Source organism: Cimex lectularius, unplaced genomic scaffold, assembly GCF_000648675.2.
Source record: "Cimex lectularius strain Harlan isolate CLEC.00 unplaced genomic scaffold, Clec_2.1 scaffold1, whole genome shotgun sequence".
Taxonomy (NCBI): Eukaryota; Metazoa; Arthropoda; class Insecta; order Hemiptera; family Cimicidae; genus Cimex; species Cimex lectularius.
In genome coordinates, this window is record NW_019392813.1 from 2,752,353 (window position 1) to 2,778,697 (window position 26,345).

Genomic DNA, 26,345 nt, shown 5'->3' on the forward strand with positions numbered 1-26,345 from the left:
TTTATTTTCTTCATTGTATTGTTCTCAACTTTTGAATGAAATAGTTTAAAAAATAAAGCTTGTGGAATTTTTTTTTTTCATGGAATACAGAAAAGTAGTCGAAACTTCGAAAGAACCGGGAAGAAGTCGACTCCGATTTCAACCGCTCACCCGAGCGATCTTCCATTTCTCAAATACAACTAGACTCGCACTAAAAATAACAATAAATCGTCATAAAACCCGATATCAAAAATAAAATCTTATTGTTCAAAAGTGTGAACTTTGAAAGTGAAATCATAGTCAAGTATTTGATAAGAAGCCCTTAAATCCTAACGGCTGTAGCCGCTAGGCCTAGATTTGATTGGTGTTCCACCGAGAAGGATTTTTCTTCTGATATTGGACTCGTTCCAGTTCCTTTGCTAGATTTTTTCAGCAAATTTTGCAGATTTCTAACATTTCGCTATGTCTAACTGGAGGGCAGCGGGTCTCACGTAAGTATTTTCAAAACTGAACGAAGAGTACCAGGAACCTTTCCAGTGCTTGTCGTAACCTGATTTTTATCAGGGTAATTTTCTTTCTCGTCCCAACCTTTTTCATTATATCAGATGATGTTGATAATGATGATGGAGGTGGATACTATGAAGCGGGTTTTGTACTCCACAGGCACTGTAACCTTCTGGCGTATTGAAGTTGCATAGTTCAGTCAATCGACTCAAACCTTAGAAGTAGTAGGTCATTGTCGCTGCTATGCATTCCAAGATAATATAGGCGGCTATTTCTAATTCTATAATCTTCAGGTGGGATCATCGTTGAATATGCTCATGTTATGTAGATTTTTCTCAGATGCCAGTGACTAGCCTAAGTCCTGAACCTCCTCTGTGTTTGCCTTCTCTGACTGTAGCAGTGAGTTGCCAGTCTTGGTGAGGGTTGAACGAGTGAATGAATGAATGAGAGTTTATTTACATGATTTCAGTACAATGCATATAATAATAGAGCTTAGGGAAAGTGACATAGCACTTTAACTTCCAACTGCAATACCATCTAAATATATGCAGAAAACATGAGATGGAGTCTGGTATGACGTAGGTTTTAGCAAAACATTTTCTTTATCGTGCCAACATTTCGATCTTTATTGAGATCATCTTCAGGGCTCAAAGTGTTTGTTTTCTAATTGTGCCATTCTTGTGTGTTGTGTTGAGAGTGCCAGACTGGACCAACAAACACTTTGAGCCCTGAAGATGTTCTCAATAAAGATTGAAACGGCACAATAAAGAAAATGTTTTCCTAAAACCTACGTCACACCAGACCGCATCTCACGATCTCTACAAATCATCGACTAACGGTCACTAATCACCACACATATACAGAAAAGTTATTTAGCATACAAGATTTGTATTGTGGAAAAAATATGTGCAAAAAAACCATAAAACAGAAGGATTTAACATAATATACAGTGGATATCATTTACAATGTTGCAATGCAGGTTTTTGTACGTTGTTAACTGATGTCTGCTGTATCCAATACATTGTTAACAACGTACATGTATGGTATATCGGTAGCAATACGAGTGTATGCGTGGCAGAAGGTGGGGGGGATAATAACCCCAACAGAATATATGTATCGAGTGAAACAAAAAATTTTCTTTAATTCACATTCTTTCACTTAGGTAGGGTATATTACAATTTTTAACTTATTTTTTATATTTGTAAAGAATTCAGTGATTTTCTTCTGAGATTTATTTTTACATTCTGTACAAAAGTCCTTCTCGAATGTTGACATGATCGAAAATGCTTCTCTAACAGCCTGAGAGGTCTCGTTTTTATTTTGTTTCACGATGTTTCGAAGTATGAACTCCCTTGGGCTTTTCACTTTTGTTAGGTTGAGTGATGATCTTGTCCCTCCGTTTCCACATCCCAGAAATGGTTGGGCGAGCCGAGTGAAATTCACACGCAAGAGATGAGAACAAGATCGCCAGATTCAAAGCGACAAACAATGCCAAATTTCTCATCGATTGTGAATTGATGAGGCATCTTTCCGCTTCGAGAGACAGACTAACACTAAGTTATCAGTTCAGCACACAATGGATTGGGATGAATAGATTTGTATGTGCATTGTACATAAACTGTACTGATGTGAAGGTGACTAACAGCGATCCAGAGCCGTGCGTTGTATACTGTAACCAATATTCTGGCCCCCCCTGCCTATAAAAATGTATGCTTTAAACAGTGTTAATGTAATTTTTCCTATACCATTTCCCGGTGCCAGAGATTTTATATGCCACTGTATTAATAAATAAATAGGTATCTACATTTAAGTAGGTAAATAATTAAATAAATAAATAGTCATTTTTTTTCTAACTAAACTAGATTAAAGTAAAGGTATTTGATGCTTAATTCACTTGTTTCCATTTGGCTGATGTGGGATAAGCCCCAATGGACCTGCAAATTGGATTTGTGGAATCCCCCATATGCCTAAAAAATTCTTTGACTGCGTTATGTATTTCCTCTTTATCCATTTCGTGTTTGTATTTTCATGCAACTCAGTCAGCCTTAAATTTCTGGCAGAGGGATGGCCAGCTGCAAATTTTTTTTAAAAATTATTTGTATCTTATTAATGTTTATTTGGCTAATGAAATTACATGCTGGACACACGTATAGCAACAGCCTTAACTAAGGTTTTAAATATTAATAATTTATTAAATACCGTTATTCTAGATTCTCTCCTGGGCAAAGGAAAAGTATTTGTATTTCCACTTTGCCCACAAGATTGTTTATGTGTGTGCCAAAATTTAACTTTGAGTCGAGTGCTACACCTAGATAGGTTACCGTCTTTCATCAGTTAACAGACTTTTCCTCAAGTGAAATTTTATGGGAGTGCAAAGGCCTATGTTTGGTGAACAGAATTAGCGTAATATCATCGGCGTATAGTACCAGTTGGCAGCATTTTGGTTTGGAAAGAGCATTTAGAAAAATTCAAAAAAGTGTTGGACCCAGAATTGATCCTTGATAGAAGCCGGCTTTAATAGTGAAATGTGAAGACAGGGACTAACGGAGGGCTACATGAAACAATCTTAATTGTAGATAAGAATGTTCATTCTTGATTATATGCTTTGAAAAATTATATTCAATATTTCTGTAAATAATTCCATCCATGTTTAAGTATAAATGGTGTGTATGTTGTAAACGGTGTTACTGTAATTTTTCCTATACCACTTCCCGGTGCCGGAGATTTTGTATATTTTAACTGGTTGTACATTCTATTGACTATAAATACGGCGTCGAAGGTTTTCTCCATACCAAGGAGGACAAGTCCCCTGTGTTTTTTTAAATTAAAACGTAAAGTGGTCTACAACCCTGGCAAGTTATGATGTCATATGCCTAATTGGGTCACTCCCAACATCTCTGAGCCTAATTTTATCATGTAATATATGTAAATTTCCTAATATGCTATTTTTATTCATTGCATTGTAGTTTATGTCCATTTTTATATTGCAGAATTAAGTGACACACTAAAACATCCATTTTTACATAGATACAAGCTAAGAAATCAAACCATTATATTGTGAGAAGGAATTAAAATAAATAAATAAAAATTCTTGAAGAACAGTTTTTCTACCTTATATTATTCTCTCTACTATGCTTAGTTTCGCTTTAAATGCCACTAATAAATATCTGCGAGTCATAAGATTGATCAGACTATTGGCTGAGCCTATCACAAATTTTCCTAATAGTCACTTTGTTTTTCATTTCCAGCTACATCCAATACTCAAACATTGCGGCCAGGGTCGTGAGGCAAGCATTAAAACCCGAACTTAGGGCCGAAGCCAAGAAAAGGGAGGACAGCCATGTAAGATTCACACCATGGAGAGAAGGAAAGCCAGTCAGTCAGTATCATTTCAAAACAGTATACAAAACAAAGCATTCGGATTTTTTTTTTTTTTAATTAAATAAATTCTTTTTGTAATTTTATTTTCAGCTATACTACTAGAACCATAAAAGTTTGTGGTTTTTCATTTATTATTGTTTTAATGCTGTTAATCAATATTTCTATTTATATAGAAGGATTAAGTGTTTATGTCACAAAATACCAAGAGGATAATGCATCATTTCATAAAGAAAAAGTGTCTTGAACAGTTCACTGTAAATTGGAAATTATATTTTCTTTCTCATGGCTTTAAAACCCTTAATTCGTGCATGGCTTGTATGAATTTTAGCCAAGGCTGTTTCTAAAATTTGCACGCAATTCAATGATGAAACAATAAATGAGCAACAATAAAAAGTGGTTCAAAAATATTAAAAACTACCCCATTAAATACAAAGTATCAACGAGCAGGGTCATTTTGTGATAGGCAATAATACTACCTCCTTGTGTTACTATTACAGGATGCAGTTTTAAAAAAAGTCTTCTTTTTTGCCGTGAAATCAATGAAAGGGAAATGTTTAGGAAAAGCTCGTTACTGTTGGTCAATTTATGAGGATCCCATTTGCTTAGCTTCCACGTCCTCCAAACTATTTTTAGGCAATGCACTCAGTTATTGTTTCATCACAGAATGCAGAGCATATTTTACGAGCTGCTTCGACCGCCCTAGTACCCAGCTCGGGTAATTTATGGATTTTGAAGCCACGAGAAAGAACATATTTTTATAATTTACAGTGAACTATTCAAGATGCTTCTTAATGTGTAGAGATTAGTGGTAATCTTTTACTTTTTTTATTTAATTATGTTAGATTCTAAAAGAGATCGATTACATTGGGCTGTCTGGAAAATAATGCAGGTTTATGGTTATAAAATAAAAACCATTAAATAAATGATTTTAAACATTCTCCTAATGTGATGTGCCACTTCACTGTACCTTCAGAATATAATTTTGAGCCTTTATTATTAATAAATTCCGTAAACGGATTTTCTAACGACTTTTGATCAATAAATTTTTTATGTTGTAAAACGTTATCCACGTGTCTGAAAAAAAGGTAGTCGGTAGACTAGAGGTCTAGAAATCAGGGATGGTGAGGAAGAACTAATAACCAAGATCCAACAGTTTTTGAGTTGTCAGATGTGAGACATGGGGCCGAGCATTGTCGTGTAACAGAATCGGCCTTTTACGATTGACCAAAAATGGTTTTAATTACATCAATTTCTGTAGCATTGCTTCAATTTGAGAACAATACATTTCAGCAGATTGTTTTGCCAGGATTCAAGAAGCTGCAGCCCAAATGAAGCTCACCAAAGAGATCACCTTTTTTTTTGGTTCTTTGGAAAATGTGGTGCTGCTTCTCCTTTGTCGAGCCACTGTCTCTTATTATTGTATAAAATCCACTTTTCCTCACAAATAACAATTCTATCTAGAAAAGGTTTGTTTCTGTTTTGACAAAGAAGTGTTGTGCAAACTTCATAACGATGATTTTTTTGGCGGTCGTTTAATGCATGAGGAACTGAACTTTCGGGCTTTTTCCCTTTCCAATTGCCCTAAGGTGGTCAGCAATGGATGAATTGCTAACAAAGATTCTCTGCAAGTTCTTGAACAGTTTTTCTGATCAAAGTTCGCAGGACATCATCTAAAGAAGAAATCCTTCCACTGTCCTCAAGGCTAAAATCTCCCTCTGGAAATTTTTTAAACTATGAACGGTGCTCTCACTTATACTGACATCACCTCGGACTACATTAATGTTTCTGGCCGTTTAGGTACAGTTCCAACTGAGTTTAAACTCGTAAAACGAAATAACGCAAAAATCATTTGTTGACATCTTAGCTAACTGAATTATTCCCAAGTAATGAAATGCTACTGTGGTAAGAAAAAAAAATGTTTGTAAGAGAGTTTAAAAAGTGTTGGCATTTGTACAAAAGAATAATCCATCAAATGTAAACATTTTATTATATAAGAGGGTAATTAAAAGAAAACATGAAAACCTGTATTATTTTCCACATAACCAAATAGTCCTGTAGAGTTGTGTCTCATTTCTACAAAACAAGCTATAAAATTAATTTTTTAAAAATATGTTTTATAAATATTAATATTTGAAATCATAATTGGGATTATTTTTAAATGGGCTTCTGTTATTTTTAGCTGAAAAATAAGTGCTCTTCTGAAAATCTTGGGCAGTGAGTACAGGTTTTTCGCGTGTGACTGAATGACTTGCAATTTTTCCTCATAATGTTTCTTTTTATTACTAAACAAAGCAAATTGATTAATTTTCTATTTTGGTACTATTTTATCATTAATATAATATGTGTGAACAGAAATAACAAATTGTAACATAGTTTGATTATGATTTTTGTTTTAATCAGCATTTTGTATGGATGTTTATATTCTTATCTTATTAATTCTTTGATTTCTGAACTATTTGTTTTGTTTTTTAGAAACAGACATGGCTAAGAAAGCATCGTCTTAGAAGACTGGTTGAACATCGTTTGTTGGGATCTGTACAGCCCGTTAAAATACACGAAATAGTTGTTTAAATGTAATGTATAAATAATAAATTGTTTCAACTATTTGCTAACTTCCAGTTTTGTCTTGATTGTCCACGATTATCATAATGTCTAAATAAATGGGAAAAACAATAATCACAAGGTAGAATAAATAGAAGTTTTATTTTGAGTTACCACAGTTTTGTTAAATATAAACATACAAAACTATTAAAAATTATAATGATTTTGGAAGACCTTCTTTGTTTAATAAATGAACATTGTGTCCCGTCAGTACTTGAGGCCCTTCACCTATTTTCGTGTGGATTATGTATTTGAGAAGTCCAGATTCATGCGGCCCTGAAGGTACGGCTAAATCCTTAAAAGAAAAAGAAAGTTAAATATAAATTGAAATTTACAAAAGTTCACTTACATTTTGTGCTTTGGGACGTTTTACTTCAAGCCCTCTTATGTAGTCCTTGGCGTTGTCCAATGGCGGAAACGCCTGTTCAATGAGTGAAACGACCTCTCCAACATCCTCTTCTTGTAAAAACAAACAAGCATTTGGGCCAGCATCGAATGTATAAGCAACCTGAAAGTTTCAATTTAAAACTTAAGTTGTAAAACTTATACTATTTACTTGTACCTTGTTGGTCCCTTTTGACTTATTATAACAGTGAACGAATTCAACGATTGCATGAGAGATGTCATTCATGTATACGGCAGGAGGATAAGTATCTAAACACACCGAGTGGAATTGGTTGCTATCCTTCATTGTAAGTTCAGCAAAAGTATTAAAATTCCTGCTTTCTATAGCCTGTAAGGTGATTTTTTAGTTTCTATTTCATTTCCACAATTAAAAAAAAAAAAAACCTTAATAAATAGTTCAGTCCTTTTAGGAACAATATGCTCAACTCTGTGTTTAAGTAGTTCACTTGTCTTAACGCTTTGCTGCATACCACTTGTGCTGCTGACTTTCTTACGATTATCACTGACCTGTGAAACAGTCCATTTATATGAGTTTAACAAATTGACCTGTTTATAACTCACAACTAGAATGAGAACTTTCAGGTTCGGCCAGTGGCTAGCAGGGACGACTTGTGATGCGTGCGAATCCGAACCGTCGTCTTTGTCGCCCTTGTGCCATCTTACAAAACCGCCCAGAACACTCCTGCACGCGCTGCCTGAACCGAGACGGGCGACGCTGCTCAGGTCGCCTTCTACCCCGAATACCTTACCAAGGCAATAAACTAGGCAAATACACCAATTAGAATATTTTATTTATAAAAGTTGTTTGTACAATTACCTAGACATGCATAACCAGCTGCTGATGATGCTAATCCTGCAGCAGTTGGAAAGTTGTTTTCGGAACAAATGTGAACTTTCCAATTAGATTTGCTATCCTTTTCATCGCCTTTTTCACCCAGTGTAGCTCTCCGTTTTACTAAAAGAATCAGTTTTATTTAGTAATTCAAACATGTCACAGGGATCACACTGTTTATCAGGTTTAATACTGATTAATTAAACCAATAATTACAAATTATTTGTATTTTAGTTTACTCCAGTTTTGGAACTATTTAAACAAAGTTTTTCTACTTAAGTAAACAAAAATTTAAGCAGCAAGCTTTATTTTGTGTATTTTTTCTAAACTTTTGTTACAGCCGAGTACATTTATGGTCTTGACTGATTTTCTCTCTCCTTTTTTTTTATCATAGGGATATCGCCCTTTAGCACTTAACTTTTGTCTATTGTAAGCTCTGCCGATGGTTTTTCTAGGTTTTAACTTTTTAATTAAATACAGAATTCTTCTCAAATGCATGGTATTACATCTTTATTACCCAGGCTTTAATTACCTTCCTCATTAGGAAGGAAATTGCAAGGCTATTGGTGCTTTAGGAGTCTTAGAGGAGGTTCAGGATGTTGTAATAGGGGTCCAGTGTTTTAAGATACGATTCTTTATAGCTAGAATGGTAGTAGTGATGAGGATTTTTTTAGTAGAGAACAGTTGTACATTTGAGGACTGGTGATACAACAGAGGCTGAAGGTAATTCGCATGGAGTTTGATGGTCCATTTCTTAAACTCTTCTCTCTGTTACGAGAGATGTTCCTGGAGGTTTCTTAAGGCCGGTGGGTCTGAGTTCAGCGAGAGCTGTGTCATGATAGGAATGTCTGCAGTATACTGAAAATAGAAAAGAACTATGTATGCTGCCTGGTGGAACGCCTGCTTTGACATTGTAAGCATGGAAGTAGTTCAATTCCTACTTGATAGACTATCAGGCAAATTTTAAGATGAGGTAATAAATGACTGTAAGAATTCCATCGAGTTTCCAGAGCAAGTCCAGGTGCGATACTCAATGGAAAGCTTGGCTCACATCTATAAGGCGCTGAAGCAGCAATCCTTCCGGTAGGTTGAGATGACCCTTTGCCATTGGAGCTTTCAAGGATGGGGTTATAGGTGTTTCAGGACTTTATTAATCGTGCCAAGTAATGTTATTGTTTATGTTGCACCCTTGAGATGTTTATTTGATGTGCACAAGTATAAGTAGCTAGTAGTTAAGTAGGACAAATCAAGCATCCTTTCTCAATATGCTGAACATATACAGCACTCTTGATATTTGCGTTATTTTAATTATGCAATTTTACTAAGGAATACATTTAAATTAACAAATGTCACAGACTAGGGCTCACAATTTTTCTTTGAATTACTCTTATACAAAATTCCAACTAAAAAGCTAATATGGTGAACATAAGTATGAGACACTCAAGTAACACATACATTGCATTCTCTTTTAAAGTAATTCATTAAATTGTTAATAAAAACTTCAGTGTCTTATTTAAGATAACATTCATAATGAAGAATGAATATTCAGACAGAAAGGGGAACTTACTTTCATTGATACACGTCAAAAGTCTTTGATTGCTAAACGATTCCTCCCTGAAAAAATAAATTAAAACTTTTTAATAAAAAAAAAATTCACACAATCACAACTGTAACACTAATGCCAGTGCTGAATTCAGAGTACATATGCCATGAGAAACCAGCCACTGCTGGGTGGGTTCTCAGGATGGGAATGAGTGGAGAGGACTTGAGCCGTAGGGTTAGGATAGATCAAGAGGTTGGTGTGAAACTTTTGGAATTGGGAGCAGGTCAGTTCATTGGCAAAAGGAATGTTCAGGTCATTATGGATGGTGAGGTTAGTGGCTTTGGCAATTTGTCTGTTGACTTTTGATTGGAAGGATTGGTTGCATCGAATATTGGATGGCTGGGCAGAACCCCACAGTTTTTCTCTGTATGTCCAAAGTGGTCGCTGTAAAGTCATGTATAAGGTTAGTTTAGTTTTGATGGCCATCTAATTTTGGTCCTAGAAGTCTTCATAGTTGTCCAAGTCATGTTGTCTCAAGTCTTGTGTGGGGATTCCATGTCAGTCTGCTCTCTAAGTACAGAGTTGATTGGAAGTCAGTACTCTGTTGTTGATGTACAATGCAGGACAAAACTGTTTATCCAATGTGAATATACACGTTTTTCTTCTTTCAGCCTTGTCCTCCATTCTTTGCAACAATCTTTGATAAGCTCAAGGTGTTCTTGGATGTTGGAGGTGGCTTGGATAGAATTCAAGGTAGAGGACAAAACTGCGATATCATAGCTTTTAAATGTAAATCGATATGCTTACTTTCCGTTCAACCAGATCCGGTCTTTGGTAAAGTCAGGGCTTGCCATGATTGTCGTTTTGGCATGCATCTAAAATAGACAAAGTTTTAAAATACTGCCGGGGGGTTACTAAAGTTTTAAAGAACTTTTTTACCTGGTCCGTCGATAAAGTGGCACTAATGGAATCATTGAGTGGCAAAATAAGATGTTCATCTCGTTTTCCCCCTGGAAAAAAAAAAATGGTTTATATTATTTTGTTTATTAATAATGTTATACAATGCAACAAGAAATGCTAACATCAGCAAGACAAATATAGAGACGTTTGTTTAGTGACACGTTGGAAGCAATTCAAATATTTGCCATGCTAGCAGTTTTGGTTCGAATCTCAGCATAGCTTTTTGAAATTCTAGTTGAGATTAGTTTAGAAAAAGGTATGTCAAAAGGTTCTGACACTCAACGTAGCTGGATGCTAGCCCTCCTGTTGGACAGGTACATTTTGAGAGTCTGTCCAAACCACCAGAGAACAAAATGATCGGAAAAGACCAAACAACAAATAATTACTTAAGATTAATAACTGTCAATATAGAAATGTATATATTACTTTTTAAAATATATATGGTTGTGACATATCTCTATAAGGCTTGTTGGATGATGAACCTGGAGTTTGGTCGTTTCTGATCATCTCAGTTTGCCTATCTTCGCTGGTTGGCCTGTCAGTTCAGTGTATCTTACTCACCTCTCATGAAAGCCATGTCAAAATGCTTCGAACAGGCCATCCCAGCGAGAAAAAACAAAGATGGTTGATAAGGATTCAAGGTTCATCACCATGCACACTATGGGAAGGACTTGTAGTTTGGTCGTTCCTTACCATTCTGGTCGTGGACGAGTCGTTAAGCTGCCCTAATTGTATTTGCCACGCTAGCAGCTCTGGGTTTGAATTTTAGCATAGCTTTTGACAAAACTAAGTTGAGATTCGTTTAGAAAAATGTATGTCTTTACATAGAACCTCTTTAGGTTCTGACATTTGTGACACAAAACGTAGCTGGACGTCAGCCCTCCTGTTTGGCAGGCACATTTTGCGAATCTGTCAGTAGGTATCAAAATGATCTTAAACAATCAGACTTAAATTCAATAATATGTCAATATTTGATTTCACGTTATTTGAGATTCTTAGACATTAAAATTCAATAATATGTCAATAGATTATTTTATTTTTTAACTATAGAGAAAGGTTGTGAGATATCTCCATGAGTTGTGGAGGGTGATGAACTTGCAGTATGGTCGTTTACATCATGGTCTGCCTAATAGTGGTGTTCAAGTGGTTAGGTCATCCTGATTTGCCATGCTAGCGGTTCTAGGTTCGAACCTTAACCATGCTTCTGTTATCCGCGCTTTCACTCATCTGTCGTTGCCCCCTAATGAGTAGAGAAAAGATTAGACATGGTAAAGCACAGAATAATAATTGAGTGTAATTGAATTCTTATTGAGGGGGGAACTTGCAATTTATGTACATAAGTTCATACATAACATTGACAACAGGCATACACAATAGAGAAAGTAGTGGTGTGCAGATAGAAGAGAATGCTTCAAAGCTTAAAATTCGAGGCTTTTCCTATTATCCAAGGTTCTCTTTATCTGCAGTGATACTTAGTATGCATCCCCCACTCTGTCTAAAAAGTTGTGAGATATCTTCATGAGGACTGTACGGTGATGAACCTCTAGTTTGGTCGTTTCCAATCATAGTGGTCTATCCCTGCTGTTTCGGTCTCCCACATTTTTGAAAAGAAAATCATTGAAAAAATTATTAAAAATGTCACTGCTGACAAAATACCAGGGAGATCAGGTTGAATAGAAATGTTCAAAATGCAATACAATCGTTACTGAGACATAAAGTAGATGATGGCAGATGGTCAGTGAGTCGGTGTAATGACCAGAGCTGATCGGTTCAAGAAAAAATTAGCACAACTATGTTCTTTATATATTTTGTGTCATAATGGAATGTAAATTTATATAAAGATTTTTTTTAAATAGAGGTGAGAATGTGGTATCTAGACTCACAGTATTTGAGTGTTGCTATGTTAACAGGTGCTATGCAGGTGACGGTGGTCATCTTAACGTTCCAGTACTAGTACTCATAGGAAAATGCTCGGGTATGTGAAACGCTAGCTTTCTCCCCTGGAATCCAGGTGAAAATGCCTAAAGAAAATAAAAATACACCGGCCGATTGGGTCGAAGATAGACTTGACCCCGTTCATCTCATTATATTATGAAAGGCCAGAGATAGAATAGAGAACGGTTCGAGGTTTAAATTATACGGAGAGGACTTTTTCCAAGGTAAAAAATACAAAAAATTGTAAATGAATTACAGGCGATGATTCCGGTTTACTTTCTGGTGGTATCTACAATCAACATTGCCTTATCAGTTTGATGATGTGGTTCAATTGTCAAAAGAGTAAGGAATTTTATTTTTTTAAACCTTTTAACGCCCGATTCAAGGAAAATTAAACTGTCCATTTTTTAAAGAAAATCTCTTCCTTTTTAGAATTTTTTTTACAAATATATTCCACTGCTCTTTTCCTGTAAACAGGAAGGTTCGCCCAGGCCCGATCTTCAGGTTTCAACTTTCAAGCGCCAAATACCAGAAAGGCTGAAAGGAAGTGCTTCATTTTTTATTTTATTTTTCCTGCTGTTGGTTTTTTTTTGGACTTGATGTAGAAAATCAGGTCGAGAATGGAGTTCGACAACATCTGCACCGTTGTCCAGGGCCTGTTCAAAAGTCTGGAAACAAAGTTGAATAAGAAATTGGCCGAGATCGACCCCTCTCTAGGTGAGAGTTCACGATTATATTTAAAAGTTGAAAGTCATTTAAAAATCACGGTCAAATTAAAAAAAAATTCTTTTTATATTACTCTTGTGTCTTCTTTTTTTCCGCCTGAATTTCGATTGACCAGCTGAAACAAGTAAACACGTGTGCTGCCTATGCCCAACGCGCAGGTTGTTTCATATATCTTTATTTTCTTTGTGTCATTTTCCCTATTTTTCACTAAACGTTTCAAGTATTCAAAATGAAACAACCTCGAAAAGACACCGGAGAATATGTTTAACTATATAAGAGGAAAAAGAAATTTCTTTAAAGAAAGAAAACATAACAAAATGTTTGTCATCTTATTTTTTTGTACCGGTAGTTTGTACCTATTCTCCATTGTTTTTATTAATAAAGACAAGCAACCACTAAGGGTCATAATCTGCCTTGAATAAAAGTATCCTTAGGGTATGGTAATGAGGATACTAGGAAGCGGGGTTCGTGCTCCCCAGGCACTCCATCCTTCTGATTTATTGTACCTTCCTAGTTCCCTAGCTCAGTGCAATAGACTCAATCCTTGGAAGTATCAGATCATTGACTCACTGCTACAATTTCATTCCCTAGATTTTTTCTGAATGTCCATTGAGCTGTTGCTTCGCATTCGAAGATGATATGAGTGGCTCTTTCCTCCTCATTGCATAATCTGCATTTGGGATCATCGTGTAGATGTTTTCTCACATGTCAGTGACCAGTTAGTAGTCCTATCACTCCCCTCTTCAATTGCAGCAGTGAATTTGCCAGTCTTGGTGTTTTTACTGTGTCTAGTGCCGCTGGGTTTATCCATTTCTCGGAGGATTTATATTTGTTTTTGTTGTCCCAAGTGTAGGTTCAGAGCTTATGTTACGCATCTTGCAGACCTCTGGCCAGTGTGTCTGCTTTTTCATCAAGATCTTTTTAGGGTGGTGATGAACAGAAACCAGGGCTTCATCAGGAATTCCACCTCACTATTTTTTAAATTTTTTTTTAAAACAATGGAAACGTTAAATTAAACAAAATACCACAGTGACAATCCTTAGGGTATACCAACCCTGCACTTTCCGGCCTCCATGTACAACCACACCTGGCTTGACGTCCACAGCTCCACTCCCATTCATGCGTCTTCAAAATTTTAGACAGCAAACTAGCCATTCTCAAGAAATTGAAATGATTTTCTACTCTGTGTATCATCTGACAAAATCCGCCCCAAACTACTTGAAACAGCACATGCGCTCCTTTCCCGCTCAAATCGAGTACATACAGAAAGAATACGTTTGACGGTTAGCGGTTCCTGACAACCTTGGCAGATCGGTGGAGGTTCGCCATGAGAAAACTGTGCAAGTGTGCAACTATCTATTCTGAGGCAAACTGGGACCATTTCTTATAAGAGGTTTGAGACCATTGTTTTACATCTTCCTCAATTTCTCTCAGCTTGTTAAGTCATTTCATGCCACTCGTTAAGTCACTTTTCCCAAATTGTTCTCTTGATGTGAGTGAGAAAATCTACCCCAGGGACTCAAATTAACCAAATCCCTTCTGTGGCTGCCTCTTCAGCAAGAACGTTGCCACGAATGCCACAATGACCTTGTATCAACATGAATAGGACTGTGAAATTTCTCGACCGAAATTCCCTCAGGGCTAGGAGTAGGATTAATAGGATTAAGGGAGAATTGATTCTATATAGCCAACAAGCCAGAGAATCTGTGTACCAGTCTTTATGTGACAAGGAATACAATATTCATACTTTTATTGAGAACAACAAGCTCAGCGGTGAAGTTAATATTTATGCAGGAAGTGCTCTTCCTTATAACTTCTGGAGTTGCTTACAAAGGCAGCTCCCACACTGAATGAATTCTTGGAGCTGTCAGTATAAATTGCTTTTGTGATCGAGGTACACAGTTTAAGAAATTCCTGTTTATACGGCTCAGGTGGGGTACTTTCTTTTAGAAACTTAGTCAAGTTCCGAGAGATTCTAAGTTCATCTAGTTGTCAGGCTGGAACAGGGGAGACATTTATCTTTTGAAAAGGAGGTACCGAGATGTTATGATATTAAAGCAAGGAGGATGCACAAATAACCAAGTGCTTTCTGAGGTTCTATTCTCTCTTATTCCACATCTGAAGATAAGTGGAGGTTGATACACGAGGAATTCCAGAGTAGCAGGGAGGATCAATCTCTTTAGCCCAGAAATGCTAGTTTCTGAGCAGTACTGTATATCTGATTACCGTTAGCTAAAGCACACTGGTTTGGTTTTGATAGACATCCAGGCATTTGACACGGTTTGGCATGCTGGAGTGATAAGCAGACTGATAGACTACAGCTGTCCCTATGCCTCATTAAAAACATTTGCTTGTATTTACATAATAGGAAATCGAATTTATCTCAAATCAATCCTGTCTCAAAGTTGTGACGCACCCACTGGTGTTCCACAGGGATCCATAATAGGACCTGTACTTTTTCTTATATTTTTCAATAAAATGCCAAGACCTAAACATTGCAGATTGGCACTCCTATGTAAACATGTGAAAGTTATTGTAAATATTTTTGAATAAAGATTCTATTCTATTACCCTTAGCTGCAATGTCTTTGTCCACAAAATCATTGATATATAAACTATCATAGTCTAACAACTGATCTGTCTAATCGTAGGGACATCTTTGGACTTTGTTCTGGTGTTTTCATATTCCAATGGCAATTTTCATTCAAGACCTTTCAAAAAAGACTTTCTTGAAAGAAAATTTCCAATTAAAAAGCCCTGTGGTTATACATGTTATTAGACCTATGATAGCTTATGGATCATGGTTTGGTGGACAAAGACATTACATCTAAGGGTGGTCAGATCCTCCTTATTGCTGAAACTAGCATGCCTGGGAATTTCTAGGCTGATGAGAACTATCCCTCCTGCTGCCCTGGAATTCCTTCTGAATCTACTATGTATCGAGGGAGAGGCCAGAGGCTAATGGCTACAATTCATGGGCAGGGGTAGGTTCCAATAGTTTACTTGCTTATCAAGGAGAGACAGGCCTGATTCTGGGGAAACCTGTTGATGCTGTGTCTCCTACATTCATCCAAAATTCAGAATTGATAAAAAAGTTCAAATTCAAATACCTGGTAGAGCAGACTGAGAGAAAAGGATCCCAGTTAATGCCGACTATATATGGTTTATAGATAGCTACAAAACAAGCCATCTTATTGCATAGAGTCAATTTTTTCAGGAGCTAGTATTTATGGAAATAAACTGAGGACTATAATTCATATAAGCTTTGGGAAATATGCCACTGTATTTCAAGTGGAGATTGTGTTTAAGGAACACTGTGCTTAGGAGATTAAAAAGCTTGGTATTGTTAACAGAAAAATAGATATTATTTGGACTGAGGGCAATTACCGCATGAGTGGTAAAGCTCAGAGATGTTTGGGATTGTATCAAGGTCCTGTCAAAATTACCCTCATTTGGATACCATGGTTTGTAGGGTTGAGGGGCAAAAAATGCTGACAAATTGGCCAAGGAACGATGAGGACACCTATTGGCCCTGAACCCTTTTGTGACGTACCAGTCTGCTAAAAACATGGTTCAGATGGGATTAAAAATAAGTACTCTGTTCAATGGGAATGAAGCCCAAGATAGAGGCAGGAGAAAAAGTTCATCACAGGACTACCATTGAAACGAATGGTTGAACTACTAAATCTAGGCATGTTAGGACTAGGATAATAGTTAGCTAACTGGACATTGCAGATTCCAGAGACTGTATAGACTCAGAGCAGCAGAAATTGCCAGCAAAAAGGGACAGCAGAACATGACGTTATGTAGGCTAAGATTCGTCCTGGGAGATGAAAACCCGGGCCTGAAGGATACACATGGGAGTCTTTGAAAAAGCAGTAATTATTAAATTCAGATTTGATAAAAAATTTCAAATTGAAATACCAAATAAAGCAGAGAGGGAGAAAGATACTCCGGTCAATATTGACTATTGGTAAATATATGGCTGTAATACCAGGTATGGTTCAGGAGCTGGTATTTGGAAATAAACCAAGGGCTAGAATTTGTATTAACTTTGGTGGAAGTTAACACAAAGTTAACACGGAAGAACAACAGTTTTTGGTGGAGACAGTATAAATAATATAGAAGACAATAATATATAAGAATAGCCATTTACTTGGACAGTCAGATAGCAATAAAAACAACTACTTTGTTACTAAGACCAGAACTGTTTGACATTGGGGAAAACAACAAAATTACACTTGTTTGGATACCACGGCGTATGGGAGAGAGTGGCAACAGGCCAATTGGCTAAGGAAAGTTCAATTGGGACACCTTTCGGCCCTAAATCCTTTTGCGGTATACCAATTTGCCCAAACGTAAATCCATCAGATAAATACAAAAAGTCCTTGACAAAAAGCTTTAGGATCTGATAAAAAGTTGTCAAACAACATTTGCATTTTGGGGCAGAAATGCCTACACAAAACAATATTATCCTGTTGATTTGAGTATTTACCAGAAAGAAATCATGGGTAGTTTTTGAAAACTGCAACTCTTGAGTTGTCTACCAAGGTTTAATAAATATAATTTAAAGTCAGTTTGAAGGTTAGATTCTAAATTTAGAGGAAATAAACCTTTTATATTTTGGGCATCGGGGGCCGCAACAGTTTAGGCACTGACACGGCACTCATCACTGTAAGGAAAAGGTCCCGCGTTCGAATCCAGCGGCCCTGCATTGGTACCCGACATCCTTACAAAATGGGCTTTTTTTAAAAAACACCGGCACCCCAAGGGTTCATATAACCTCGTAGTTGAAATACTCTCGTTAAAAAATTTATAATCAATTAATAAAACATCAAATAAATAAAAAGTGTATCCCTTAAAAAACTAGTGTTCTAAATATAGGATATTCAGTTTTATTTTCTTAAATGATAAGTTTCAATATTTGAAAGTTTTCATTGTACTTCACTTTTGTTTCTAATTATAATTTCTCTTTGTTGTGTTTTTTACTTTCAGACCATGAAGATTACATATTTGAGATCATCGAAGGACTGACTGAAACGATAAAAGAGCATGAATTAGACGGTTTGCAGCTGAAAAAAGTCCACATGCTGCTGCTTTTAAATTCGGACTTTTCTAATATTAATTTGCTGGACGAGGACAAGAACTTTTGCCATGTTCTCAATGTGTTGCCTAAAATTAGCAAGTACCTCTATTTCCAATTGGTCACCCAGATGAAATGGCACAATTACTTACGAGAAGTCGTACTGCATTTCCCGGAAGTGATTGTGTACGAGATAGTTCATTCGATTAATGACTATATGAACTACATCAGTTTAGATTGCGCGCTCGCATTTTTTTATTCTTTGATCGACGGTATGTTGAACAAAATTTTACACATACAAAACACGTGTAAATACAGGACTCAAAAGTTTGTCAAATTGTTTGTTCCACTTGTTCAATACAACTTCAATGAATTGATCGATGGAGCGAACTGGGATAGGGACAAGAAATATCAGTATTTGGGTTATACGGTTAGAATGTACCTTGACCTCGTCGAATCCTGTGTTAAAAAACTCCAAAACCCAGAATTCTCGCCTGATCCTTTTTACGAGGCTAATGTAAATTACACGTACTCTAAGTGGGGTATGACGAGCAGCACGACAAACTGGGGTTATTATTGTTTAAGATTTGTTGCCACTAAAGCTGATGAATTTGTCAAATTGGTAAGTGTTGATATATACATCTCTTGGACTGAAGTCGAAGTTAAAGACGCAGTAGGTAAGACGCTTCAAATGTCTATAAGAGAGACGGCTTACACTTGCCAAGAAGCTATCAGGACGATCCAACATTTGTACGATGTTATTCCAGGCCTTAGTTCTTTGGATTCTTGTTTAGCAACGATAGCAGTCCGACCGGTTACGGAGGACGAAGAAATCAAAGAAGCTGATGCCAACACTATAGTTATAAATCTTCTCAACCCAAAGAGAACACAGATCAAATGGCTGCGAGGTCTCATCGAAAAAGGCATATTCGAAAGCGCTACGTATATGAAAGTTATAGCAGACAATTCCTCACTTATAGATTACGATACTAGTCTGTTATTAATCAATAAAGCTTTTGAATACTTAGAAACAAACTCAGTTGATCCAAACGATTTAGCAACCATCCGCCAGACCATATTCATATCAGTCAAATCCCTCAAAAGAAGCGACCAGACTCTACTACTGGCACGGTTTTGTGAACTATATGGAAACAAATCTCCATTGATCGGGCCGGATTTTCACAACCGTGCGACTCAGTTTTTCAACCGTTTGGTAAACGACGACAGCAAGAAACAGGAGGTGAGGCATTACTCTTTGCAAGTTTCGATGTTTATAATGACGATATTTATTATAGTTTTATAACGAAGTAATCTGCCTTGCGATCGAGTCCAGGGAGATGTTCATTCGCCGAGCACTCGATGAATGCTGGTCTAGTAAGGCAAAGACCACACTCATTATGGAATATATCGAGTTCGTCTCGCCAATCTGTCTCATCATATCTGAAGAAACTGGTTTGCCTCTTATTTTAACAAAAGTCATATCTCTGCTTGATGAAATGAAAAATAGCCCTGAAGCTATCCATGATAATTTCGTACATCTGGTAAATATTTTTTCTGTTTTTGTAAAACTATACTTTTTGAGTTTATACATATTTTTTTGTTTTTCAGGTGAAAAAATTGTCCGAAGTTAAACTTATAAATCCTTCTTTATTTTTATATAATCATATATTACCGTTGATTGAAAAATGTCATCTTGAAAAAGACTGGAATTACTTAAACTATTATTTAGACTTAATAGAGGTAATTTTTAAAGTTTTTTAACATTTTGAATTGTTTTTATTATATTAAGGAATCTATTATAATTAAAATTATTATGTATATTTACTTTTTATAATCTTATTATTTTATTCCATAGATTGGACTCACTCCAAAACTCTGTTTCTCCGACAGCCTGGCAAAAAGCTCTTGTCCACCCTGTCAATAAAACCCCCAACCCATCCTCCTCTACAGACTACTGTCCCATTTCCATCCTCTCAAACCTGTCCAAGCCCCTAGAAAGATTAGTCCAAGTACAAGTCTCCAGGCACCTTGAACAGTCCCATCTTCTCAACCCCCTTCAATCTGGCTTCCGCGAAGGTTATTCCTCTCAACCAGCACTAATAAAAATTACCAGTGACCTCCACTTAGCAATGGACCAACAGAAAGTTACGATACTTGTCCTTCTTAATTTTTCTAAAGCCTTCGATTCTGTCCCTCACTCTTCTCTCCTCTCTAAACTCGATCTTTTTCCTTCTCCGCCAGCACCATCCGTTGGTTCCACTCCTACCTTAACAATCGCCACCAAGCTGTCTCCCTTCCCAATGGCCTTACCCCCTCCTTCCTCCCTCTAAAATCTGAGGTTCCCCAAGGCTCTAGCATCTCTCCTATCCTTTTTTCCATTTATATCAATGATCTGCCCACTCCATCCATTCCTGTAACTATCACCTATATGCCGATGACTCCCAAATATACATATCCTTCCACCCTTCCGATCTTGACTCGGCCATTCTCAAGATCCAAAAAGACCTAAACTCCATCAACGAATGGGCCCATAAAAATTCCCTAGTCCCCAATCCGTCCAAATCCACCGCCATAATTATCGGGTCCAGGCAACTCCTCAATTCCCTCCCCAGCATCCCACCTCTCATGCTAAATAACCATCCCATCCCCTTCTGCTCTTCGGTTAAAAACCTAGGAGTAGTCTTTGACCAAAACCTTTCCTGGCATTCTCACATTTCCCAAATTTCCCGCCATTCCATTGCCTCCCTCAGCCTGTTTCGTCGGTCCTGGCTTCTCTTACCTTTCTCCACCCGCAAACTCCTTGTATCTTCCCTTATACTTCCCTTCTTCGATTATAGCTGTTTGGCATACGGTGGTCTCTCGGAGGGGGAGAACGCGCGATTGAAGCGTATTATGAATTGTTGCGTAAGATTTGTGTACGGCACCCCACGGGGATCCCGGGTGTCGGGGTTGTATTCCCAACTTTCCTGGCTATTCCCCTCCTTCCGTGCACAGTATTTCCTAGGTTGCTTTCTTTTCCAGTCCATCCACACTCGTCGTCCTCCTTACATCATCCAATCCCTCCAATTCAACTCCTCACATCTCACTCGAAAGACCCACTCATCCCCAATCGACCTTATCCTTCCACAACATACAACCCATACCTTCGAAAGATCCTTTCTGATCCGAGCCCCTAAACTCTGGAACTCCCTTCCCCTTTCTATTCGTCACGCTGCCTCCTTTTCCTCCTTTAAATCCCACCTGTATAATCACCTCCTCTCCTTCCAAGCAGAGACCTCACGTTAACATTTGTTATTTTTGTTTAATATTCTCATAATTTTTTCTTCTGTCCTGCCTTATTGGTATACATTGTGCCAAGATTTTTATCTTTTTTATTTTATTTTTAACTTCATAGAAGGAACTTCTTTTATTTATTTCATGTAAATTATTCTTAGGGGACACCAGTCCCAGAATAAAGTTATTTTTCTTCTTCTTCTTCTTAGATTGAGACAACCAAAATTTTCGCTCTGACAGTAGCACTTGACCTCTTATTAATATTTAATAATAAAATGTTGAATTGAGGCTGTGACTATATGGTTGGTGGGAGGGGGGGGGGAGATTTTGGTTGTCTCTGTCTATGGAATAAAATAAATAATAAAAATAACCATTTTATATTACAGTTTTTTTGGGTGAGTTTTCGACCAAAGAAACTTGAAAAACAAAGGGAACGTTTTATATATTTACTTTATAATAAAATCTAATATTCTATATATTATTACTTTTAAATCTTTTATCTGTAGTAGCTTTCAAATACTGTAAAATAGGCACATTCCTATAAATTTTACAATAATAGATTTTCATTTTTAGATGATTCTTCCAATAGTCAGACCAAGCATGGTCAAGTTTATAAGCATCATCGCCAAAACTCTGAACAAGCTGAGGCCGAAGGTTCCAAACTTTAAGACTGAAAATGTAGAAATAACGGAAAAATGCATCAACATTTTGACCAGTTCGGTTCAAAACGTATTAAGAGCCAAGACATCAGAAGGTATAAATGCACCAGAGCGAATCTCAAATTGCGATTAATTAAAATAATATCTGTCCCGAAAAGATGAAGAGATAGTACAGTTGAGGGCCCTAGGAGAAAGTCTGAGCGCACTGACATGGCAGTATATGATCCCGATTTGGAAAAATTGGGGAAAAGATTTACCCATCGATACACACGGTCTGCTCATTTGGACTAAACCGGGTTTTGGCCATGGAGAGGCGTTGAATGATCTAAACAATGAAGTTCGACTTCATCTCGTAATGTCAATGGTGAAGGTAGGCAAAATTGTAACTTTATTAAGCAATAGGAAAATACAACACATCTACCCTACTTTTTTAATAACAGGAATGATTCATTTTGTCTTTTGCTTATTGTATTTAACTAAAACTTTAATTATGTAATTTGTTTTGGCATATGACACATTGAGCCCTTTAATATGTTGTCTTTGGGTTCAACTATGTGTATACATCCCCACCTTGTTTACTGGTGTGACCATCGACGCTGAGTTGACATGATAGTTTATTTTAAACAACCTCTACTCTTCTATATTAACACATTCAGTATGGAGAACGCTCGGGTGCGTCCTATGTTAACATCCAATGGGCCGGTGGGACGCTCGAGTGCATCCTAGTCCGTTTTATTTTTTGACGATTGGTAAGGGTCAGTTTTGTGAGTAAATGTACCTGTTCTCTCTCCAGTCTCAATTTGACTCCAGGCGATCCTATAATGCATTTCATCCAGAATACCGGATTTTTTTACTTATAGTGATTATTATAGAGAATATTATTTATTAATATTTTGATGTTAGATATATATGCTCTCTAATCTATATGTTATTATTTTTATTCTTATTCTTATTATAGAGAAGGAAAAGAGGTAAAAAGTATAACCAGGATTGGGTTCGCGAATAATGAAATATTGCTAACTGGCCAGGGGACGCTGCTGAGCGTCCTGATTTTTAGGTTCCAGCCTTGGCTGTCTTTCATGTACTGAATGTGTTTACTGAAACATTTAGTTCCTTCTTCATCACATGGAAGAAAAGTTTATAAGGTAGCTAGCGTTGCCTTAGGATTCCAGTTTTTTTTCCGTACAGTTGCATCTGTTCCGTTTTGTTCCCTTGCACTCTCTTGCTGCATCGATGCCATTTTACTCCCTTGTGCTGGATCTGTATCATTTTGTGCTCTTGTACTCTCCTGATGCATCCGTACCTTTCACATCCCTTCTGTCTGGGAAAAATTTTACTTCACTTGACAACTGCAGAAAACCCGCTGATGTGTTTATCAACCTGAGAAGTGTTGGGAGGTAGGAATTACAAAATAACATGGACAATTACAACAGGTTATGGATCAAATGGTACAATTAAAAAACCCATTTATTTTTGTAAAAAAAAAAACAAAAAAAACAGTTGAATGTTTTACGACCCAATTACATGCACCACTGTGCTCCCTTATTTAGTACCTTTTGATATTGAGATTTTCTTCAACCCAGAGCTCATCATCGCAGCTCCTCTCATATTATGTTCCAATTAATTTTAGAAGACATTGTGAGAAGACGTCATCTCAGGGCTCTCCAAACTTTAGCAAACCCTTCCACAGAATAAAATCCAGGGTGGACCCCGTAGCCCTTGGACCACAATTTGGGGAGCCCTGCATCACCTTATCATTTCAGGTCAGTGATGATGCCTTTAGTAGTGAGAGCGTTGACACAGCAGCTGTTTGAAATTTCAGTGGCCCTGAATCTGAACCCAATTTTTTCCCTAAAAATACTCAAACGCCACTGCCGGTAATATGATTTCTGCTGGTGCCAATCTTCATATATATATATATGCAGGGTGGGCGACCAAGACCCGAGGGGGGGTTAAATGCCTGGGTAGACTCATACCCCATCCCTAAAAGGTCCGGGACTTGGTCGGCTCACGTGTCCTGCATAAAGCTCTTGGACTTGTTCACAAACCCCAAGATTTTGGACCATTTTATCTCGGGGAGTGATTTGGTGATGTTCTCTCCTTCAAAGATTTTGAATCTAGACCTAGCATACCTTGCTGTTTCTTCTTTTATTTCGCAGAAGCGGCAAAAGGGATCTGGTAGGATACCATTACGAAGAGGTGTCTTCTCAGTGGGCAGTGCCCCATCAGAATACCTACCAGCCTCCTAATTCCCTTCCTTGAGATAGAGAATAGCCATTTCGATTCTGCTGGTTTGATCGCCTTAACAAACTCTTTCGATTGCCTGTGTCCGGAGGATAAATTACATTCCTTAAGGAATTGTTTCATGCCCCAGCTATTGATACTCTCCTTCGCTGTGCTCATAGTTGTGGCCCGACAAATGTAGTATTAGAACCTTCTTTGGCTAGGCCATCCGCCTTTTCATTGCCATCCTTTATGTGCTGGTATCCAAATAAGGGTCTCCTTATTATCAAACCTGAAAGAGAGATCCTATTGATAAGATCTATAGTTTCCTCCACCAGTCGTGAGGTTGACAAACCTTTTTGTAATGCCTAAGACTAGCCTGACTGTCAGAAAAGATTTTAATATCTTTTCCTTAATTTTATTTTCCATAAGTGTTCTACAACACACATTGATGGCACAGATTTCCGCCTGAAAAACGGACATGATATTGCCAAGAGGGGAGGAGATGCTGATTCCTAATTTTGGTATGTAGATTCCTGCACCACTCCCTCTTCCTTTGATAAGTGATCCATCTGTGTAGCAGTCTATGGCCAATCTTCATAACAAATGATCTTTTAGTTTTTTAAATTATTAATTTAATTAGTGTAGTATTCTATTCCAACTAAAAGTGATCATCGTGATACATTCATTCGCGTTTCCAGATAGGTTGTTAACTGGTTTTCTTCTTACTTAAAGAGTATTCAGCGTATTTGGGTGATTTAAAAAATGTCTTCTTTTTTTATACTAATTATGTTTTGAAGGTCCTACTTTCTACAACCTCAATTTCTGATAGCCTAGCAACATACTTTATAAAAAGATAGTTCCTTCATAGTTATTAACACTAACTGTGAGTAGTGACTATGTTTTTATAAATTTAAAAATGGCAAAAAGGAGGGAAAATTTAAAAGGTGCGGTTGAGATGGGAAGTTGGTGTCCGAGTGGATCGAGGTCATGATAGCTCAAGTGGTAGAGCAGCGGCGTATCGAGCCGAAGATCGTGGGTTCGAATCCCGCTCGTGCCATTGACTTTTTTATCTCAACTAAAAACCTTAATTAATTGTAATATATTAATCGATCAAGCGGACCATGAAATTAATGAATTCTTTTTATAAAGGTTAAACAACATACTCCGCCATTTATCATTTCTAGCAACAATACTTTGTTATTTTTTCATGTATCGGTCTTTGGTTTCTTCCCCTTCTTCTTCCACTTCCTCAGTAGTAATTTTTATTATAAAAATCGTAACTCAGTGAGGACCTGTAGTTTGGTCACTTCTGATCCTTGTTTTCTCACCATTTTCAGGGCTGACGATAGACCTTAGAAGATAAGGCAATAAAATTGTAATTTTGAAACTTATTTGTTCATATCGCTTTTTTTGACAACTTTTTTCCAACAACTTCAGCATTTCTATACTGAATTCTTCAATGTACCTGATTGTTTTAGATATTGCCGCAGTTGACTACAAGGGAGTGGGAGAGAATCGGGAGCGGCACTAAAAGCCTGAGCGTTATAATCCCCACTTTCAAAGTTCTCGCCGACTGTGCATTGGTCTGGTTCCAAGTCCCGTTCATGCTTCAAAACGTATTACTTCTCAGCCACAACATAACCAACTTCCTCAATTTCACTCAGGTAAAACAGCCATGGAAGAAATTAACTGCGTAGATCTTATTGTCGTTTATTTTTAGAAAATAGTCATACCCAGATTGAACGTTGCAAACGAGAAAGACACTGCCGAAGTCGTAGACAAAATGAGCCAGATTATGGAACAACTTCCTGAAGAACTTTCAAAGACGAAAATGCCCGATTTACAACGCTTGAAAATGGAAGCACTGGGAGAAAATAAACACCCAGTTCATGCCAATTAAAAAAATACTTGTATTTTTCTTAGTTCCTATGTAATTTCTAGCATGTTTTATTTCATTTCTTTTATTTAAGTTTTTCTATTAATTTTTTTTTCTATTAAGCTATTTCTAATGGCAAGTACGTTACAAAATGTACTTTCATGTGATAAGTTTCATGAATAAACTTATTGGTTGTATTTATTCCTTAATCATAAATGCCTCATTTATATATTTTTCTTTACATAATTTGACGTGTTTTGAAAGACAAATGTGGTCTTATTTGAATAATTTTCAAAGCACCCTTGTAACTGGACTGTCAAATCCGAACTTTGGTACTTTTACACATGTCAACAGGAAATCAAT

At 37.0% G+C, this 26,345-nt stretch overlaps 3 protein-coding genes across 6 annotated transcripts; 2 read left to right on the forward strand and 1 right to left on the reverse strand.

Moving 5' to 3' along the window:
* The first annotated feature begins 311 nt into the window (after window positions 1–311).
* LOC106670339 (protein stunted) lies at window positions 312–6,482 on the forward strand. Of its 2 annotated transcripts, XM_014400696.2 has the most exons (4): window positions 312–470; window positions 3,732–3,862; window positions 6,044–6,078; window positions 6,337–6,476. In XM_014400696.2, the coding sequence occupies exons 1-3, from the start codon at window positions 442–444 to the stop codon at window positions 6,052–6,054; spliced, it is 171 nt and encodes a 56-aa protein (XP_014256182.1). In that variant the 5' UTR covers window positions 312–441; the 3' UTR covers window positions 6,055–6,078; window positions 6,337–6,476. The 2 variants fall into 2 exon arrangements, with proteins under 2 accessions (XP_014256182.1, XP_014256096.1); XM_014400610.2 differs by lacking the exon at window positions 6,044–6,078 and having other exon boundaries at window positions 313–470; window positions 6,337–6,482.
* A 58-nt stretch (window positions 6,483–6,540) lies between these two features.
* LOC106669788 (diphosphomevalonate decarboxylase) lies at window positions 6,541–12,440 on the reverse strand. 3 transcript variants are annotated; one of them, XM_014399715.2, is made up of 12 exons: window positions 12,089–12,440; window positions 11,251–11,445; window positions 10,899–11,114; window positions 10,185–10,255; window positions 10,053–10,120; window positions 9,270–9,316; window positions 7,688–7,825; window positions 7,432–7,631; window positions 7,255–7,377; window positions 7,028–7,198; window positions 6,815–6,973; window positions 6,589–6,760 (listed from the first exon to the last, which is right to left on the reverse strand). In XM_014399715.2, the coding sequence occupies exons 5-12, from the start codon at window positions 10,118–10,120 to the stop codon at window positions 6,620–6,622; spliced, it is 1,047 nt and encodes a 348-aa protein (XP_014255201.1). In that variant the 5' UTR covers window positions 10,185–10,255; window positions 10,899–11,114; window positions 11,251–11,445; window positions 12,089–12,440; the 3' UTR covers window positions 6,589–6,619. The 3 variants fall into 3 exon arrangements, with proteins under 3 accessions (XP_014255023.1, XP_014255201.1, XP_014255367.1); XM_014399537.2 differs by lacking the exons at window positions 10,899–11,114; window positions 11,251–11,445 and having other exon boundaries at window positions 6,541–6,760; window positions 12,089–12,207; XM_014399881.2 differs by lacking the exons at window positions 10,899–11,114; window positions 11,251–11,445; window positions 12,089–12,440 and adding an exon at window positions 10,328–10,585.
* Window positions 12,441–12,621: 181 nt separating this feature from the next.
* LOC106669713 lies at window positions 12,622–26,183 on the forward strand. The gene is made up of 8 exons (XM_014399418.2): window positions 12,622–12,857; window positions 17,861–19,188; window positions 19,244–19,489; window positions 19,557–19,688; window positions 21,795–21,975; window positions 22,039–22,250; window positions 25,585–25,770; window positions 25,827–26,183. The coding sequence occupies exons 1-8, from the start codon at window positions 12,761–12,763 to the stop codon at window positions 26,004–26,006; spliced, it is 2,562 nt and encodes an 853-aa protein (XP_014254904.1). The 5' UTR covers window positions 12,622–12,760; the 3' UTR covers window positions 26,007–26,183.
* The last annotated feature ends 162 nt before the right edge of the window (window positions 26,184–26,345 follow it).

Bases quoted from the DNA above. Each gene is read 5' to 3' on its own strand.
- LOC106669788 (XM_014399537.2), bottom strand. From the start codon at position 12,140: ATGACCACCGTCACCTGCATAGCACCTGTTAACATAGCAACACTCAAA. The intron at 10,256-12,088 runs GTGAGTCTAGAT...TTTTTTTTCCAG, and splicing joins CATAGCAACACTCAAATACT to GGGGAAAACGAGATGAACAT. The intron at 6,974-7,027 runs GTACAAGTAAAT...TGAAACTTTCAG, and splicing joins AGTCAAAAGGGACCAACAAG to GTTGCTTATACATTCGATGC.
- LOC106669713 (XM_014399418.2), top strand. From the start codon at position 12,761: ATGGAGTTCGACAACATCTGCACCGTTGTCCAGGGCCTGTTCAAAAGT. The intron at 19,689-21,794 runs GTAATTTTTAAA...TTTCATTTTTAG, and splicing joins ATTATTTAGACTTAATAGAG to ATGATTCTTCCAATAGTCAG. The intron at 21,976-22,038 runs GTATAAATGCAC...TGTCCCGAAAAG, and splicing joins AAGAGCCAAGACATCAGAAG to ATGAAGAGATAGTACAGTTG.
- LOC106670339 (XM_014400610.2), top strand. From the start codon at position 442: ATGTCTAACTGGAGGGCAGCGGGTCTCAC. The intron at 471-3,731 runs GTAAGTATTTTC...TTTCATTTCCAG, and splicing joins TGGAGGGCAGCGGGTCTCAC to CTACATCCAATACTCAAACA. The intron at 3,863-6,336 runs GTCAGTATCATT...TTTGTTTTTTAG, and splicing joins GAGAGAAGGAAAGCCAGTCA to AAACAGACATGGCTAAGAAA.